Source organism: the organism of the source record quoted next, unplaced genomic scaffold (genome assembly GCF_019419815.1).
Source record: "Pyrus x bretschneideri cultivar Hongxiangsu unplaced genomic scaffold, Pyrus_bretschneideri_v1 Contig1, whole genome shotgun sequence".
Lineage (NCBI taxonomy): Eukaryota > Viridiplantae > Streptophyta > Magnoliopsida > Rosales > Rosaceae > Pyrus > Pyrus x bretschneideri.
In genome coordinates this window covers 17,172,880-17,189,106 of record NW_025999390.1, presented here as the reverse complement: position 1 = coordinate 17,189,106, position 16,227 = coordinate 17,172,880, and the positions used below count along the sequence as shown (strand labels likewise).

The 16,227-nt window shown below is 37.5% G+C and overlaps 1 protein-coding gene and 1 pseudogene across 1 annotated transcript; both read left to right on the top strand.

The window, feature by feature from the left end:
• The first annotated feature begins 8,160 nt into the window (after positions 1-8,160).
• LOC103963186 (anthocyanidin 3-O-glucosyltransferase 5) lies at positions 8,161-10,505 on the top strand. Its single transcript, XM_018651398.2, is given in 4 exon segments — positions 8,161-8,704; positions 8,706-8,793; positions 8,796-9,452; positions 9,630-10,505. Coding segments are annotated over 4 exon segments (1,431 nt in total). The 5' UTR covers positions 8,161-8,485; the 3' UTR covers positions 10,097-10,505.
• Positions 10,506-12,745: 2,240 nt separating this feature from the next.
• On the top strand, positions 12,746-14,598 carry LOC103963187 (annotated as a pseudogene).
• Positions 14,599-16,227: the final 1,629 nt, after the last annotated feature.

The following is a 16,227-nucleotide window of genomic DNA, read 5'->3' as shown; positions in this document are numbered from 1 at the left end:
CTGCGGGTTGAACTTGAGCTAGATTGAGTGACTGCTTCTTTCCATCCATCGTGCTGCCTACTCCGATGTGAGGTGGAAAATGCTCCTTGCGAGCCTAGTTGTGAATGAACATTTCGCCTGAAAGTTGTCTATGTTGATAATCAGAGTGTGGCCTTAACTGTGAATATATGCTCGTTTGTTGGCTTGATCGGGAGTGCACGCTCCTTCGCGAGCTAAGACGAGAGTATATGCTATCCTGAGAACTTAGGTAGAAGCGTAAACTACTAAAACGCTTGGATCATGGCTAGTTGAGGAGCTGTTTGTCGAGACCTTGCTAGAAAAGTTCATTGTCTGCCCTTGTTATGCTTCCAAACACCTCGTCTAGGGCACGTTGCATCTCGGTTCGCTGCAATAGCTGATTCACCAAGGTCGCCTGATATGCAAGGGCGCTTGTTAACTCTTTAACTTGTCGAGACAAGTGTGGTTTGCCATTCGGGTTGGAAAGGTTTGGAAGATATGCATCTCCTTGAGTAGTTGAAATGTAATGGACTCCAAGTGTGAGATTTGAGTTGGGAAATGTCAAATCTGCGGAGAAATAGGGTGAAAATACCCCCAATTCAGTCGTCGGTCCAGAAATCTGAATCTGGGACGGTTGAACCGATCTTGGACCGGTCAGGATCGCCAAGTGAGCCACGGGAGCATGTTAAGTTGTGCCACGTGCGCGGCGCGTGGGCGTGGTGCTGCCCTGAGAGCTCATTGGATCTGGGCCAAGGGAATGGTTAGCGCAGCTCGGGGCTGCAATGTATCTTGGCCAACAGTTTGGGCCTGCTCGCACTGGGCTTGGCTCAATTGCCCTGCGGCTTGGGCTGCAGATTGGGCCGTCTGCTGGGCTACTTGCGTAGCTGCTGCCAGCGCTTGGTCCTGGGCTTGGTCCTACTGTAGTGGCAGCGTATAAAGTCATGGTTTGCTACCATGGAGTTGGTCTACTCCCCACTGCCACGGTGGTCTTCGTGGCTACCATGGTGATGGTGCTTCGTGGTGGCAAAGTTGCCCTCTTGCCGCCGCGTTGAGCCTTGTGGATCGTCATGGTGAGGCTACATTGCAATCTCCATCACTTGATCCAAATCTTTGAACATATAAAGCTTCGTTTGTTGTGGTTTCAAAATTTCTTGTCATTGTACTTTTCTTTTACGTTTATCAAAGAATTTTTTATATGAAAAAATTCTAGGAATAAGAATGTACAAAAAATCTACGAATGAACAAAAAATGAGAAACCTTGAATGCGAGAGTCTTCTTCGAGCATGTGAATCAAACTCTCAATGAAAGCACTAATTTGTAGATGCAAATTTCCGCCGTCTTCTTCTTGGACGAAATTGTACCTGCAAAACAATTAACACCTTAGGTCAAGCCCAAGAGCCTCACATGCCCACGATGAAAGGGGGCTTTGGCCGCAGAACCTCCGATGCCAAAGTTAGAATTTGAGGGAAAAGCGTTTAGAGAATTTGGAGAATTTTGCAGGAGAGTTGGAATTAGGTTTTTGGGATAAATAGGAGCTATTTATAGAGGTATGGCCAGCCCCTATTTGGTGAAAAGGAGTCATGCCACTTATGGTGGTTTTTGGGTGTAATTGCAAGATATTATATCAAAATAATATCTTGCAATCAATTAGGAAATTAATTAATTAGAAAATTAATTAATTAATTAATTAGGAAATTAATCAATTAATTTAGGTAATTAATCCTACTTTGAATGAATAATGAAGGTTAACTTGTGGGGAAAGATTTGATGATGACGGATGAAATAAGTTTTGAATAAATACCTATTTTGATCACTTTTGACCTTGATTAAGTTGTAATTGTCCGCTGCTTGCGCGTAAGAGTTCCAGTGTGCCTCGAGGTTAATTTTGTCTTTTTATCCCAAAAATTCACATGTTGCCACCATATTTTTCTTGATTATTTTTTGCTTCACAGATATTATCTACACTAAGGTATGGGGAGTAGGCTAAGCCTCATAATAAGCTTCAAATTCGCCTTTGGCGAGAATTGAACTTAAGAAATCTCACTTACAAGTGAAGAGAAATATCACTAGACTGTAGTACTAAGTGGCCACATTGCAATAAATAATAGGGTGAACTGCCAATTTAATCTCTGAATTATCACTTCGGTGAAAATTAGGTCCCTAAACTATTTTTTTTTTCAAAAAAATCAGTCATTGAATTATAAAAATCTGTCAATCACTAATATTATATTTGAAGATACTATATTCAATTTTTCGTTAATTTAAGTCACGTTACTTGCATGTGATACACATTGAAGGGTAGATTAGCAGTTTTTCATAAAGAAATAGTGTATAGAGTTAACTTTGGAGGGTAATTGGTAGTTTTTCATAAGAAATACTGTAAGTTAACTTTGAATGGTAAATTAGACATTAAATTTGCAACCTATATGAAATGTTAAGGGATTATAGGCGAAAAAGTGATGTTATTATACTCTAAAATGTGTCATGTAACTTAAGTAGACGAAAAATTGGATAAAATAGCTTTGAATATAATAGTAGGGATGAAATTAGCAATTTTTAATGAATCTAGGGACTTATTTTACCCATAAATAATTCAGGGACCTAATTTTCATTGAGGTGATAATTCAGGGACCTAATTTTCACTGAGGTGATAATTCAGGGACTAAATCGGCATTTTCTCCTATATAATAAGGGAGTCTTAATGAAACACTCATGATATTGTTCATTTTTTAACGTTAATAACATTTTTACTCTAAAAAGTTATTTTTGGTACTATTCACTTACAACACTTTTTTATCTTAATTAAAACTCAAAGTTTTCAAGCTATTTTTATTAGTTTTCTTATATAATAATGTCACTTTTCTTTTTCTCAATTATACATCATCTGCTTATGTGTTTTAGACTGTTAGATCGAAGAATTTTCAAAAGCAAAAGGTCTCTCAAATATAGCTAGACCCCACTCTTACAATTGGATCGAGTGCGTTAAAGAGGTATAGAAAGTCTCTTGAATATGGGAATCATGCATGCTGGTGACTGATTGGCGTAACAGCTTCGTACACTTTATGGTTATGATCAAAAGATTGGTGGGGATCTGTTTGATTCAAATCATTGATATCATCAATAAGCCTCTAATTAGTGCTAGGCTATTCTGAGTGGTGAACAGCCGACTTGGGCGAGGAAAGAGAGTTAAGACAAGGAAAATTTTATTTCAACCTTTGTAATCACTTTCTACACTCAATTTAAATTTTAAATGTTAATTGTTTATTTTATCTTATTGTATAATTACTATTAAGTATAAAGTGAAATTAATAATAAAACTCAAATTTATTAATAAACTCACACACTATAATTAAACCCTAGCATCACCCATTGTTTATACTACGTTCTTTCAGGCTAAAACCCTAATAGCTCTAATAGAGAAAAACAAGTTTTTCTATTGATGGATAGTGATTTTAAAGTTTTGAATCCTCCAACTAAGGTATGACTCGATCGATGGATATTTAGTTCGTTTGCTTCTTCTTTGGATTAAATTTCATACTTTTTATATTATATTATATTTATTTTTCTATGCATGTGTCTGTCTGTGCCCTAAAACACCTTGCAAGGACTTTTGATTAGTATTGAAAAGACATATAACTTGATTCTTGATGTAGATAAAGACAAATAATAAAGATGAGAATTCCAAACAACAATTAACTTCTACAACCTGGTAGTGTGATGTACTCCGCACTCACGTGACGATTATCATAGGCCCTGAGGAAACAAGGTTATTTGCATCATACATTCATTTAGAAGTAGAACATAAAGATGAATGAAAATGACTTAATGAGAATATTACCCCTCGCCAAACATGCCTCCATCCAAATTCAAAACATCAAGGTCCAATGTTTTCGGCAAAGTGATGGATTGAACTGGAGCTTTCATTGCATTCTGTGGAAAATTCAAGTCTATGGATGGGTTTGGTAGCAGAAAGAAAAAAAAGCAGCCATAGAAATATTAGTCTTATACGTCATATGCAATTATAGAGTGGTAAAGGACTCCTCTTTGAATAAAAACATTCAATTAGAGATGTTATTCTATAAAGGGAATGGGTAGTTTAGATAATAAATTTGGGTTTAAAGAGATATTAATTCTTTAACAAAAAAAAACAATATGGGTGAAGAGAGTAAGTTGGGTGTAGAAAGGGATTAGATGAGTTCAAATAAAATTTCTCTTAAGAGAAACAAGATTATGGATTCAAATAATTATAGAATAATATTTGCATTCCTCTATGGAATAATGCACATATCTCACATTTTGTGAATAACTAAATGATTTTCAATTGGAATGATTTTTTTATAAGAATGATCTTCAAATAAAGATTAAAAGTTTAAACACTTCGGATTATGAAACTTATACCATTATTATATGTTATTCAAAAGAAGTGAGATTTATATACAAAAAAAATTGGAAAAGAACTTCAATACTCGACGTCTCTTTTATGTCAGGAATTAATGGATTTCTTCATCAAAAGAAGAACTTCAATTGTCACATCCCCACCCGGGCCCCCACCACATCCCGGTCTCAACTCTACCGTAGCATGATATTGTCCTCTTTGGGCCCCGACCACACCCTCACGGTTTTGTTTTTGGGAACTCGCACAAGAACTTCTTAGTGGGTCACCCATCCTGGGATTGCTCTCGCATGAACTCGCTTAACTTCGAAGTTCCTACGAAACCCGAAGCCAGTGAGCTCCCAAAAGGCCTCGTGCTAGGTAAAAATAGGAATATACATACAAGACTTACATGATTCACTCACCTGAACGATATGGGATGTTACAATCCACCTCCTTTAGGGGCCCGACATCCTCGTCGGCACACTTTCGGCCAGGGATTGGCTCTGATACCAAATTGTCACATCCCGGCCCAGGCCCCCACCACATCCTAGGCTCGACTCCACTGTAGCATGATATTGTTTGCTTTGGACCCTGACCACGACTTCACGGTTTTGTTTCTGGGAGCTCACATGAGAACTTCCTAGTGGGTCACCCATCCTAGGATTGCTCTGGCACGAACTCGCTTAATTTCAGAGTTCCTACGGAACCTGAAGCCAGTGAACTCCCAAAATGCCTCGTGCTAAGTAGAGATGAGAATATACATATAAGGCTTATAGGATCCACTCCCCTAAACGATGTGGGATGTTACATCAATACTCGACATCTCTTTGATTTTTATTAATACCTAATACTTGAGGAGAAAGAAAAATGTAGCTCTTATCTTGAAATTCATAGCCAAATACCCTTAAACAAGGAAAAAGAAAATTAAATGTGGCTCTTATCTTGAAATATTTAGTTTGCCAATTGCCTTTAATGGTTCGCAGATAACAATGTCCAGAAAAGTATTGTCACTTTCATCAAATAAAATATAAGAATTGTCAGTTAATATATGAGTAATGTTATTTATACCGTGTTTTTATACCATATTTCTATACCACCTTAGGTGGCATCTGATGTGGACAGCCACATCATTTGAAAAATTTGCAAAACCTAAGAAAATGAAGGAGAAAGACTTCTTGTATACCACAATCATCATTTAATTAACTAATTTTTCTTAATTATTAGTTTATTAAATAATGAACTAAATTAAAAAATTCTTATTAATTCAAATGATGTGGCTGTCTACATCAAATGTCATCTAAGGTGGTATGAAAATGTGATACAAAAACATGGTATGAATATCATTACTCTTAGAGCGCGTTTACTAATCCGTAATCAAATTGAGAGGAATTGAATTGAGGAAGAATTAGATTTAGGAGGAATTGAAATGAGGTGGAATTAGAATCAGATTCCTATTGAAATTGTTTATTGAAACTGTTTGGAATTGAAGTAGGAATGATGTTGAGTCCATATAAGTTGTTTACTAATTCACTTCAATCAGAATGAAAATTTAGTTGATTACTATATTGCGCTTACATAAATAAATTATTTTCACACTAATTAATTTAATTTAATTCTTAATTAAATTTTTATAATAAAATTCATCTATATAAAAATATATAAATAGGTTTTATTTATTTATTAAAAAATGACATGAATGATGTTAAATCCATATAAATTGTTTACTAATTCACTTCAATCGGAATGAAAACTAAGTTGATTACTAAATTGCCCTTACATAAATAAATTATCTTCATACTAATTAATTACATTAAATTTATATAATAAAATTCATCTATATAAAAATATATAAATAGGTTTTATTTATTTCTTAAAAGATGGCATAATGAGTGTCAAATGAAGGGCAATGTTGGGATAATTAGAAACAAGTGAGGGCATAATTGGTAAATAAAATCCATTCCGGATTCCTCAAGTCACAAGGAATTGAAATACCTCCCTTATGTAGGGAGTCCAATTCCTCCAAAATTAGGAGTTGGATTCCTTAATGCGTGTGGACCCCACATGTATTTTGATTGTCCAAGATTACGTAAATAAAGGTGTATGCCGTAATCAGAATCCAATTCCGTAAATTGATTCCGATTACGGGTATGTAAACGTGCCATTAATATATATCTAACCACCTGTCATCTTTGGGTGAATTAATTACCTGAGGCCAAAAAGTCCAAAAAAGAATTTGGATCTCATCCGGATCCAAATTGTGGAGATTCTAAAGATTTTCAAATCTTAGACATTCATCGCATATCATGCGATTAGAAATCGTTTAACTTTTTATTATTTAAAATTAAACATAAATAATATATGACGAAAACTAACTGCAAAATATACGATGAACGGTTAGAATATGAAGATTCCTAAAATCCCTACACAGAGAATCCGTCCAAAAGAAACACAAATACACCCACCAAATAATTAGACGACAGCACGTTTCGTTCAACTAATTCTGTGCCCAACTATTCACATGAAATCTCATCATATCTGAATGGCGCCAACCCATTGACAAAAATATAAATAAATATCACTTAGCTTGTTCATCAATCGATCCTTACTTAAAATTTATGTAATATATACATATATATTTGTCTCACTAATGACTAGATGCAGCACGATAATGACTCAAACCTAATCGTAGAATAATCCGAATGCTTCCACTCGTAATTTCCATACCTAATCGTAGAATAATCCGAATGCTTCCACTCGTAATTTCCATACCTAATCGTAGAATAATCCGAATGCTTCCACTCGTAATTTCCAATCACATAAAATAAAATAATAATTAGGTCACACATTTCGATAAAATTTATCAACTCTTTTAAAAAAATACAAACCATCTGTTCCATTCTTCTTTTCTTACTCTTATCCGCAGAAAGCTAGTAATGTCACTGATTGTGGCCACACAATTTTTTATCAACAGTGCACCTGAGTTGATCTCTAAGATTCCTATAGAGGGGATCGGTGAGGATCCAAATCCTAAAATATCACTCTCCCTTGAAGAGAAAAGATGGTTTTTTTTTTTTCACCCCCACCGACACACCAGGTTTTGAACCTGGACCCCTTACGGTACCCACACCCTCACCACTAGGCTATTCATGGTGGCTTAAGATCAAAGATTGTTTTGATTACTTGAAGAATAATGTTTGGAAGATTAAATTTTTTAAATTAAATTTACAAATTAAATAATGTAATTGTAGATAATTGGATTATTAATTAAGTGTCAGTTAACGTGCTTGTTTCTTATTAGTGACACATTATTTGATTTATAATTTTGTTTAAAAAGTTTGTTCTCCCTGGCATTACTCTTAGGGCTCGTTTACTATTCCGTAATCAAAATGAGGGGAATTTAATTGAGAAGGAATTGGATTGAGGGAAAATTGAAATGAAGTGGAGTTAGAATTGAATTCCTGTTGAAACTATTTACTAAAATTTCTTGGAATCAGGGTAAGAATCATATTTATTTATATAAGTTGTTTACTTAAATATATGAATCGAAATAAAAACTAATGTAATTACTAAATTGCTCATATTCCAAGTATATAATTTTATATTTTTGATATTCTTTTAAAAAAAAACTTTGTGCAAAAACTTTAAAAAGAATTTGTACGGTTTATCAAAATTTTTTTTTTGAAATGTCAAAAAGATATTTGTGTAGTTAATTAATATTAAAAAACCAACTGAGAGCCCAGCTTATTTTTCTTTCTCGTGAAGCCCTAACTGCACCCCATCGCCCAATCTCTTCAGCCATCCCTCAACACTTTTCAGCCTCCCCTTCTTCTTCTTCTTGTTCTCTTCTGATTCTTCTTCCCCATCCGCCAATTGTTTTTTCTTTCTCGTGAAGACCGCACCGCACCCCATTCCCCAATTCTTTTCAGCTTCTCCATCTCTTTTCTCCCTCTTCTTCTTGTTCCCTTCTGACTTTTCTCCTCCTTTGTTGGTCACTGCCCGCAGAGACACAGAGAAGTAGAGAAAGAGGTGGAAGGGAGACGAGATAAGGTTTTTTTGGATAGAAAAAAGGGATTCCAGACAGATATAGGCTAAAGCCATTGCTACCCGCCTACCATGAGCTCAAAGCCACATGCTGCCATACTTTGCAGCCCAGGTCTTGGCCACCTCATCCCCGTCCTCGAGCTTGCAAAACGACTTGTCACCCACCGGAACTTGACCGTGACGATCTTTGCCATCCCATCTCCTACTTCCAAAGCTGAGTCTGAGCTCCTCAAGGCAGCCACCACCCCCAAATTCTGTGACATTGTTGAACTCCCACCGCCCGACATTTCATGGCTTTGTTGGCCCCGATGCTGCTGTCGTTACACTCCTTGCAGTCATGATGCGTGAAGTACGACCTGCGTTTCGGTCAGCCATACTTGGCATGAAGCCTCCCTTCGTCCTACCGTGCTTATCGTGGACCTCTTCAGCACCGAATCTCTGTCCATCGGCGATGAGCTAGGGATTCCCAAGTACGTTTTCATTGCTTGCAATGCATGGTTTCTAGCGTTGACACTATACGTGCGAGTTCTTGATAAGGAAGTGGAAGGAGAGTATGTGGACCAGACTGAACCGCTGAGAATTCCAGGTTGCAAGCCGGTTCGGCCCGAAGACGTCGTAGACCCGATGCTGGACCGGACTGACCAACAATATTTGGAATACGTAAGGATAGGTTCTAATTTCCCCAAGAGTGATGGGATTTTGATAAATACATGGGAGGACTTGCAGCACGAAACATTAGATGCATTCCGGGAGGAGAGACTCTTGGGTGGGGTGGCTAAGGTGCCGGTTTATCCTATTGGACCGTTGACGAGGCCGGTCCAATCAGGTGGTTCAGCTGGTCCAAAAGAGGAGGGCTTGTTTAATTGGCTAGACAAGCAACCTAGTGAGTCCGTGATATTTGTGTCGTTAGGGAGTGGGGGGACCGTGTCTTTTGAGCAGATGACAGAAATGGCTTGGGGGTTGGAGTTGAGTCAACAAAGATTCATTTGGGTTGTACGACCACCATCTAACTCTGCAGATGCTTCTTTTTTCACTTCAGGTAATTCTCAAACTTACCTCTTATATCATCAAATTTTAATTGTTATCTTTAAGAAAAAGTCTATTTGTGTTATGTACTGATTTGGGGTTTAAGATTATTTATGTTATTTACAGTATTTAATACATTATTGATGTGTTATATTTGATACTTTCACTTACATTTAGTACTTTATTTAAGGAGACGGAGACAATGACGCATCAACCTATTTGCCCAAAGGATTCTTAACCCGGACCCGTGACATTGGACTGGTTGTGCCTCTTTGGGTGCCTCAAGTGGACATTTTAAGTCATCCTTCAATAGGAGGGTTTTGGTCACACTGTGGGTGGAACTCAACCATCGAGAGCATCACCAATGGAGTGCCAATGATAGTTTGGCCACTATATGCGGAGCAGAGATTGAACGCTACACTATTGACGGAGGAACTTGGTGTTGCTGTCAGATCAAAAGTGCTACCATTGAAGAAAGTGGTTGGGAGAGAAGAGATAGAGGGAATGGTGAGAAAGATCATGGTAGATAGAGATGGTCAGGCAATACGAGGTAGAGTTAAAGAGCTTAAATTGAGTGCTGCCAAAGCATTGAGCGTAGCTGGTTCTTCATATAATGCATTGTCTCAAATATCGGGTGGCAATCAAAGCAAATGCTAGAAGATTTGCTGAACAGGAAGGCTCTCAAATATGCTTCTTGTTTTCAACAAGCTTTTTAACTAAAATAGTCTATGAGATTAACCTAATTCGTCAATTTGATCTCTAACAATGAAAACTGATAAATCTTGTTAGAGACCAAACTAAAGAGTTAAGTCAATCTCATAGACTATTTTGGCTAGAAAGCATTTTCAATACTATATGGTGAAGTATAAACATCAATAATATTTATGGTCAAATGGTGTGTATTCTCTTATTTCAGCCCATGTTTGTCATCAGGCCAACAGGATGGCACATCGTCTTGCTAAATTTGCTCTGCATTGTGAGGGTTTTCATTCTTTGTTCGAGGAATCCTCAGACCTGTTGTCTGACCTCTTTGTGCTAGAATGTAATGGTTGGTTGTCTTTGTGAAGGGCGGGCCTATAAATTGTCCATTCTCTGTGTTGAGTTGTAATCAGCCTCTTTTGAATTAGTGAAATTTCTATCATTGGGCTTAAAAAAAAAATGTGTAGAATGAATTTTGTTCTTTTGTTCTCAATCACATCAATTGATCTACTCACATATCTACGGTCCCTTTTAAGATAAGTATGTATTTTGTTGTCATACATGGATGAATATTCATACTACATAGTTTGGTTCATTTAATTTGACTACATAATTTGATACACAAAATTTTGATTCATTTAATTACGTAATATCCTATCAATAAACAAACTAGAAAGACAGTATACCAAGCTAATAGTTACACCACTAATGGGTAGCATTAAGGGTAATGTAACAAAAGAAAAATTCCAACAAAATCTTAAGTGTACGTAAGCTATAAATTTGATTTTGTTTTGTTGGTTTGAATTTGATACACCTACTTATGCAATATATATATATATATTAAAAACCGGTTTTTGCGGGTTGATAAACCGGTAGGTAAGCCTGACATTTCATTTTATAACTTAAAAACGAGCGGTGTGATGAGCTCATGCGCAAGGCCCTATTGTTGAAACTGAATCCATATTAATGAGAAAAGTGACATTACATGTACTTATAAGTAGTTGAGTTGTTCTCTATATTGTCAATTGATTTTATGGTGGAACCTCAACTTTTTTCATGGTATTAAAGCAGAATATCTCACATGTGAAGCCCAACAGCCACACGTGCTTGACGTCACCCAAGTTGTATTGTCCACATGTTAGACTTAAAATTCGCCACACGTGATGAAGGCTTGTTGAGAATGAATCCCACATTGATGAAAGAAGAGATCTTGCGTGTGTTTATAAGTAGTTGGACTACTCTCCATATCAGTTGGGCTACTCTCCATATTAGGCATGTTGAGAATGAATTGATGAGAGGAGAGATATTATGTGTGCTTATAAGTAGTTGTGTTACTCTTCATATTAGGCGTGTTGAGAATGCATCCCACATTGATGAAATGAGAGACCTTGCGTGTGCTTACAAGTAATTTAACCACTCTCCATATTATCAATTGATTTTATGGTAAAATCTCAACTTTCTTCCGTTATGCCCAGAAGAGAAAATCTATTTCATACTGTCCCTACTGACAATGGTTTCTGAGGGCTTGGAAATTGAGTGTACTGATACTGAAGCACCACCATCGGAAACAACTTTAGATATCAAAAGTCCAAACCGTGAAGGATAGTTGACCACGGTTGCAGTGGTTTATAATTCGCTGATAAGGGCTTAATGAGATCATTGGCACTAGCAAACTTTAAAGAGTGTCTTTAGAGCATTTTCACTGGTGTAGACAAATGCAAATAATGTTTTATTATAGTAGTGAAAAACAATTATTTTTATACAATCTGATGCGGGTTTGATCTCTATTGATTCATCTTTCTCCTAACAACTAACTATTTAGCAATTAGCACACTAACACTATCATTCTACTAAAAGAAAATGGTGTAGGCAAATAAAACAAACAAAACCGTATTGTAATAACTAATGTGGCAAGTTAACTACTCAATTTCCTATACGATTTGAGCAACGTTTTATCTACATGGCTCATCAAAACGAATTTGATCGTTCATTTATCTACATGGCTCATCAAAACGAATTTGATCGTTCTCTTGGAGATGCTCTCATATGTCAATCCACATAGGATTGACATATCGGTTGGAGCTTGCTCCTACTTTCAAATTTAATTACATGACATTTCACTTAGGATTTGACATCTCCTTTGGAGATGGTCTAAAAAAACAAATGGGAAAGGTAAAAAGTGTTTCTTTTCATGCTTTTAAGGTGAAAAGTTAGAATATATGATTTTAATGCATTAAAAATGTAGTTTAATTTGTTAGTGGAATACATGATGATAAGCGGGGAAGGTAAGTATTATTTCCCTTTTAAGTTTAAGGTTAAATTAAAAAAAAATTAAAAATAAATAAATTGACATAGAAATCTATTAATACTAATATTTGTGGTGTAATTCAAAAGATTTTGATTGAAAACTAATAAGATTTCGATCAAAGAATATAATGGATAAATATCGCATCTAAATCTCCCATGCATGTGTACTAGACTCAGGACCACATACATGCATGGTGGCCTAAAACATATGTGATTACTTTCTCTTCCCTATAAACTCCTACTGTCCCTTTGATTTTTTTCTTAAATTCCAGCAAAAAAACAAACTCTCTATCACGAAGTCCATGGAGATCACCAGCTCAAAGCAACATGCAGCACTACTGTGCAGCCCAGGAATGGGGCACCTCATCCCAGTCCTCGAGCTCGGAAAACGACTTGTCACACACCAAAACTTCACTGTCACAATCTTTGCCGTCTCATCTCACACCTCCGAGGCCGAGTCTCAACTCATTAACACAGCCGCAAACCCAAAACTCTGTCGAGTCGTCGAACTCCCATCGCCAGACATTTCCGGCCTTGTCGCTCCTAATGCTGCTGTTGTGACAATCCTTGCAGTCATGATGCAAGAAGTACGACATGCGTTCCGGTCAGCCTTACTTGCCATGGAGTTTTGCCCCACGGTGCTTATCGTAGACTTGTTTGGCACCGAATCATTTTTCATTGCCAATGAGTTGGGGATTCCAAAAGGGGTGTGCTATCCACACATCCCATTTTACTTCTTACACACCCCTTGATAATTTCTGTCTGTTGATCTTCTTCAATTTATCCAATTCGACGGCCAAAAATTAAAAAGGTGTGTGAGAAGTAAAATGGGGTATGTGGAAATCACACGTCTTCCAAAATGTGTTTATATTCCTTGCAGACTTGCAGTGCATGGTTTCTCTCCCTCACGGTTTATGGTCCAACCCTAGATTTTGAAGTCAAAGGAGAGTTCACCGAACAAAAAGAGCCAATCAAAATCCCCGGCTGTAGGTCCATGCTTCCACAACCAGACGTCGTCAACTCTTTTTTGAACCGGACCGGACAGCAGTACTTTGATTTTGTTGAGATTTGTCGTCAGACTTCAAAAGGTGATGGTGTTCTAGTGAACATTTGGGAGGATCTAGAGCCCAAGACTCTTGCAGCACTTAGAGATGAGAAATTGTTGGGCGGGTACACAAATGTGCCCGTGTTTCCAATTGAGTCGTTCCTAAGGCCCAATAACCTTCCGACGGGAAAGGTGTTTGATTGGCTAGACATGCAGCCCAACGAGTCTGTGATTTATGTGTCGTTCGAGCAAATGACCGAACTCGCTTGGGGTTTAGAGCTGAGTCAACAAGGGTTCATTTGGGTGATACACTCGCCTACCTTAACAGCGGATGGTGCCTTCTTCACAGGTGGAAGCGATGACGATGGCAATAACCCATCAAAGTACTTACCTAAAGGGTTCTTGGACCGGACCAAGGATCTCGGGGTAGTCATCCCTTTTTGGGCCCCACAAGTGGACATTTTGGCCCATCCAGCAGTTGGAGGGTTTTTGTCGCACTGTGGATGGAATTCAACCCAGAGAGCATCACGAACGGAGTAGCTATGATTGCTTGGCTGCTCTAAGTAGAGCAGAGGATGAACGCCACACTCTTAACAGAGGAGCTTGGTGTGGCGGTTCGGTTTAAGATTCCACTGTGGAAGAAAGTGGTGGAGAGGGAGGAGATAGAGGAAATGGTGAGAAAGATCATGGCGGACGAAGAAGGTTGAGAGAGAGTGAAGAAGATGAAAGCAAGTGGTGCAAAATCTTTGGAAAAGGGAGGTTCGTCTTGTAATGCCCTCTCTCAATTCGCAAAGCATAGTGAATTTAAGTGAGAGTAAGTCATTTGTATGTGCGTCAAAGATCCAGGGAAGTGATGTATTTGCAAAGAATCAATCCAATCCAACCCAATAAATGATCGAGTTGAAGTCGGGTTGGGTTTGGGTTGGTTTTTCTTTCATTTTAACCCACTTGATCGATTTGAAACCAAATTGAGCATGACGGATTCGGATTGACCCAACTCAAACCGCATCCCTAGTAAATATACATGCCTATAATTATATGACAATTATGTAAATGTACAAGTGTATCATAATATTTCTCTTTTATTTGTAAGGAATTGTTATTAGCACTTTTTGAAGTGCTAATAATAATTCCCTATTTGTATACACACATTAATATTGTTGTCTTGTACATTCAGAGTCCTTGGACTCGGTGCTTGTAATATAAATCATTTTGCAGATGTACTTTTGAAATTGTCATGTGATATAATCTAACTTTTGACCTACTTAGAGTGATATTATTTGTTTAGCCTCTTCTTGACCACTATCGTGTGATTCACTGTTGCCAAAAATCAAACCCAGAACGTGCCGTATAGAATACATGTCTGGAATTCGTCTCCAACCACTGGTCTATCCTATGGTGGTTGACCTAAAATTAATAATTAGTTATGCTAGATAAATCACCTTTCCAAACCAAAAGACAAGCCTTTGCCTGGTCTACTGAAGCTTTAAAATGAATTCTCTTTGATTTACCGTGAAAAATAAAAACACCTAAACAAGTAAAAGAAGTCATACCTAAACGAAATTCAAGACGTCTTTCGACATGAGCCTTATGATGATTATCTTTTATCATGCACGCATTACCACTCCTAAGGGGGAATTTGTTTCACGGGACTTTAAAACAATCGTGTAACTCATGAAGGACTTGGACTTGGTAGAAAGTTCTTAGGCATTTTGTTGCTCTCTTGGCAAACAATGACCAATTCTAAATCATAAGAAAAAAGCTGGTCTATGCGCAAAATGCATTTTTACATAAGGTCTAGTTGATCAATAGATTTTTCTTAGAGTCTCTTCCAAAGTCTTCCTAGGTCTTCTTTTACTCCTTTGACCCTGAACCTTTATCCCATAATCGCATCTTCTAACTAGAGTGTCAGTAGGCATTCGTTTCACATGTCCAAACAACCGTAACCGATTTTCTCTTATCTTTCCTTCAATTTCAGCTACTCCTACTTTATTTCGAATATCCTCATTCCTAATCTTATCATTTCTTGCGTGCCCACACATTCAACGAAGCATTTTCATCTCCGCTACACCTATTTTAGGTACGTGTTGATGCTTCACCCCCCCCCCCCAACATTCCGTGCCATAAAGCATTGTTGGCCTTATTGTCGTCATATAAAATTTTCCCTTAAGCTTCAGTAACATACGACGGTCACACAACACGCCGGATGCACTATTCCACTTCATCCATCCAGCTTGTATTCTATGGTTGAGGTCTCAATCCAACTCTCCGTTCTTTTGCAAGATAGATCCTAGGTAGCGAAATCAGTTGTTCCTTGGTACTTCCTAATCTCCAATCCTCACGCCTTCGTTTGCACTGAACTTTAGATTCCAACACTTCTCTCCAAAGATTAAGCTTCGCATTTACTCATTCCTGAGTTTCATCTATCAACATTATATGGGTAGCAAGGAAAAGATCAAGATCCAAGTCAAACGATGGTTTCGACGTGCAGTGAGAAGAGAGTAACACCGTTATGGTGAGCTACCAAGCAGGAAGAATAACCAAGGTTTTAGAAAATGTTAGGCGCTAATAAGGTGACGGGCAGGAGTCTAGCGCCTAAGCAGAGTCTAGGCGGATTTATGTAAATTTATAATTTACCTTGTAATAAGTGCCTACTTGTATAGATAATAAAAGAATGATAAAGGGTGGTGATTTCCACACACCCGTTGTTAATTTTTATCCTTTGATCTTCTTCGAT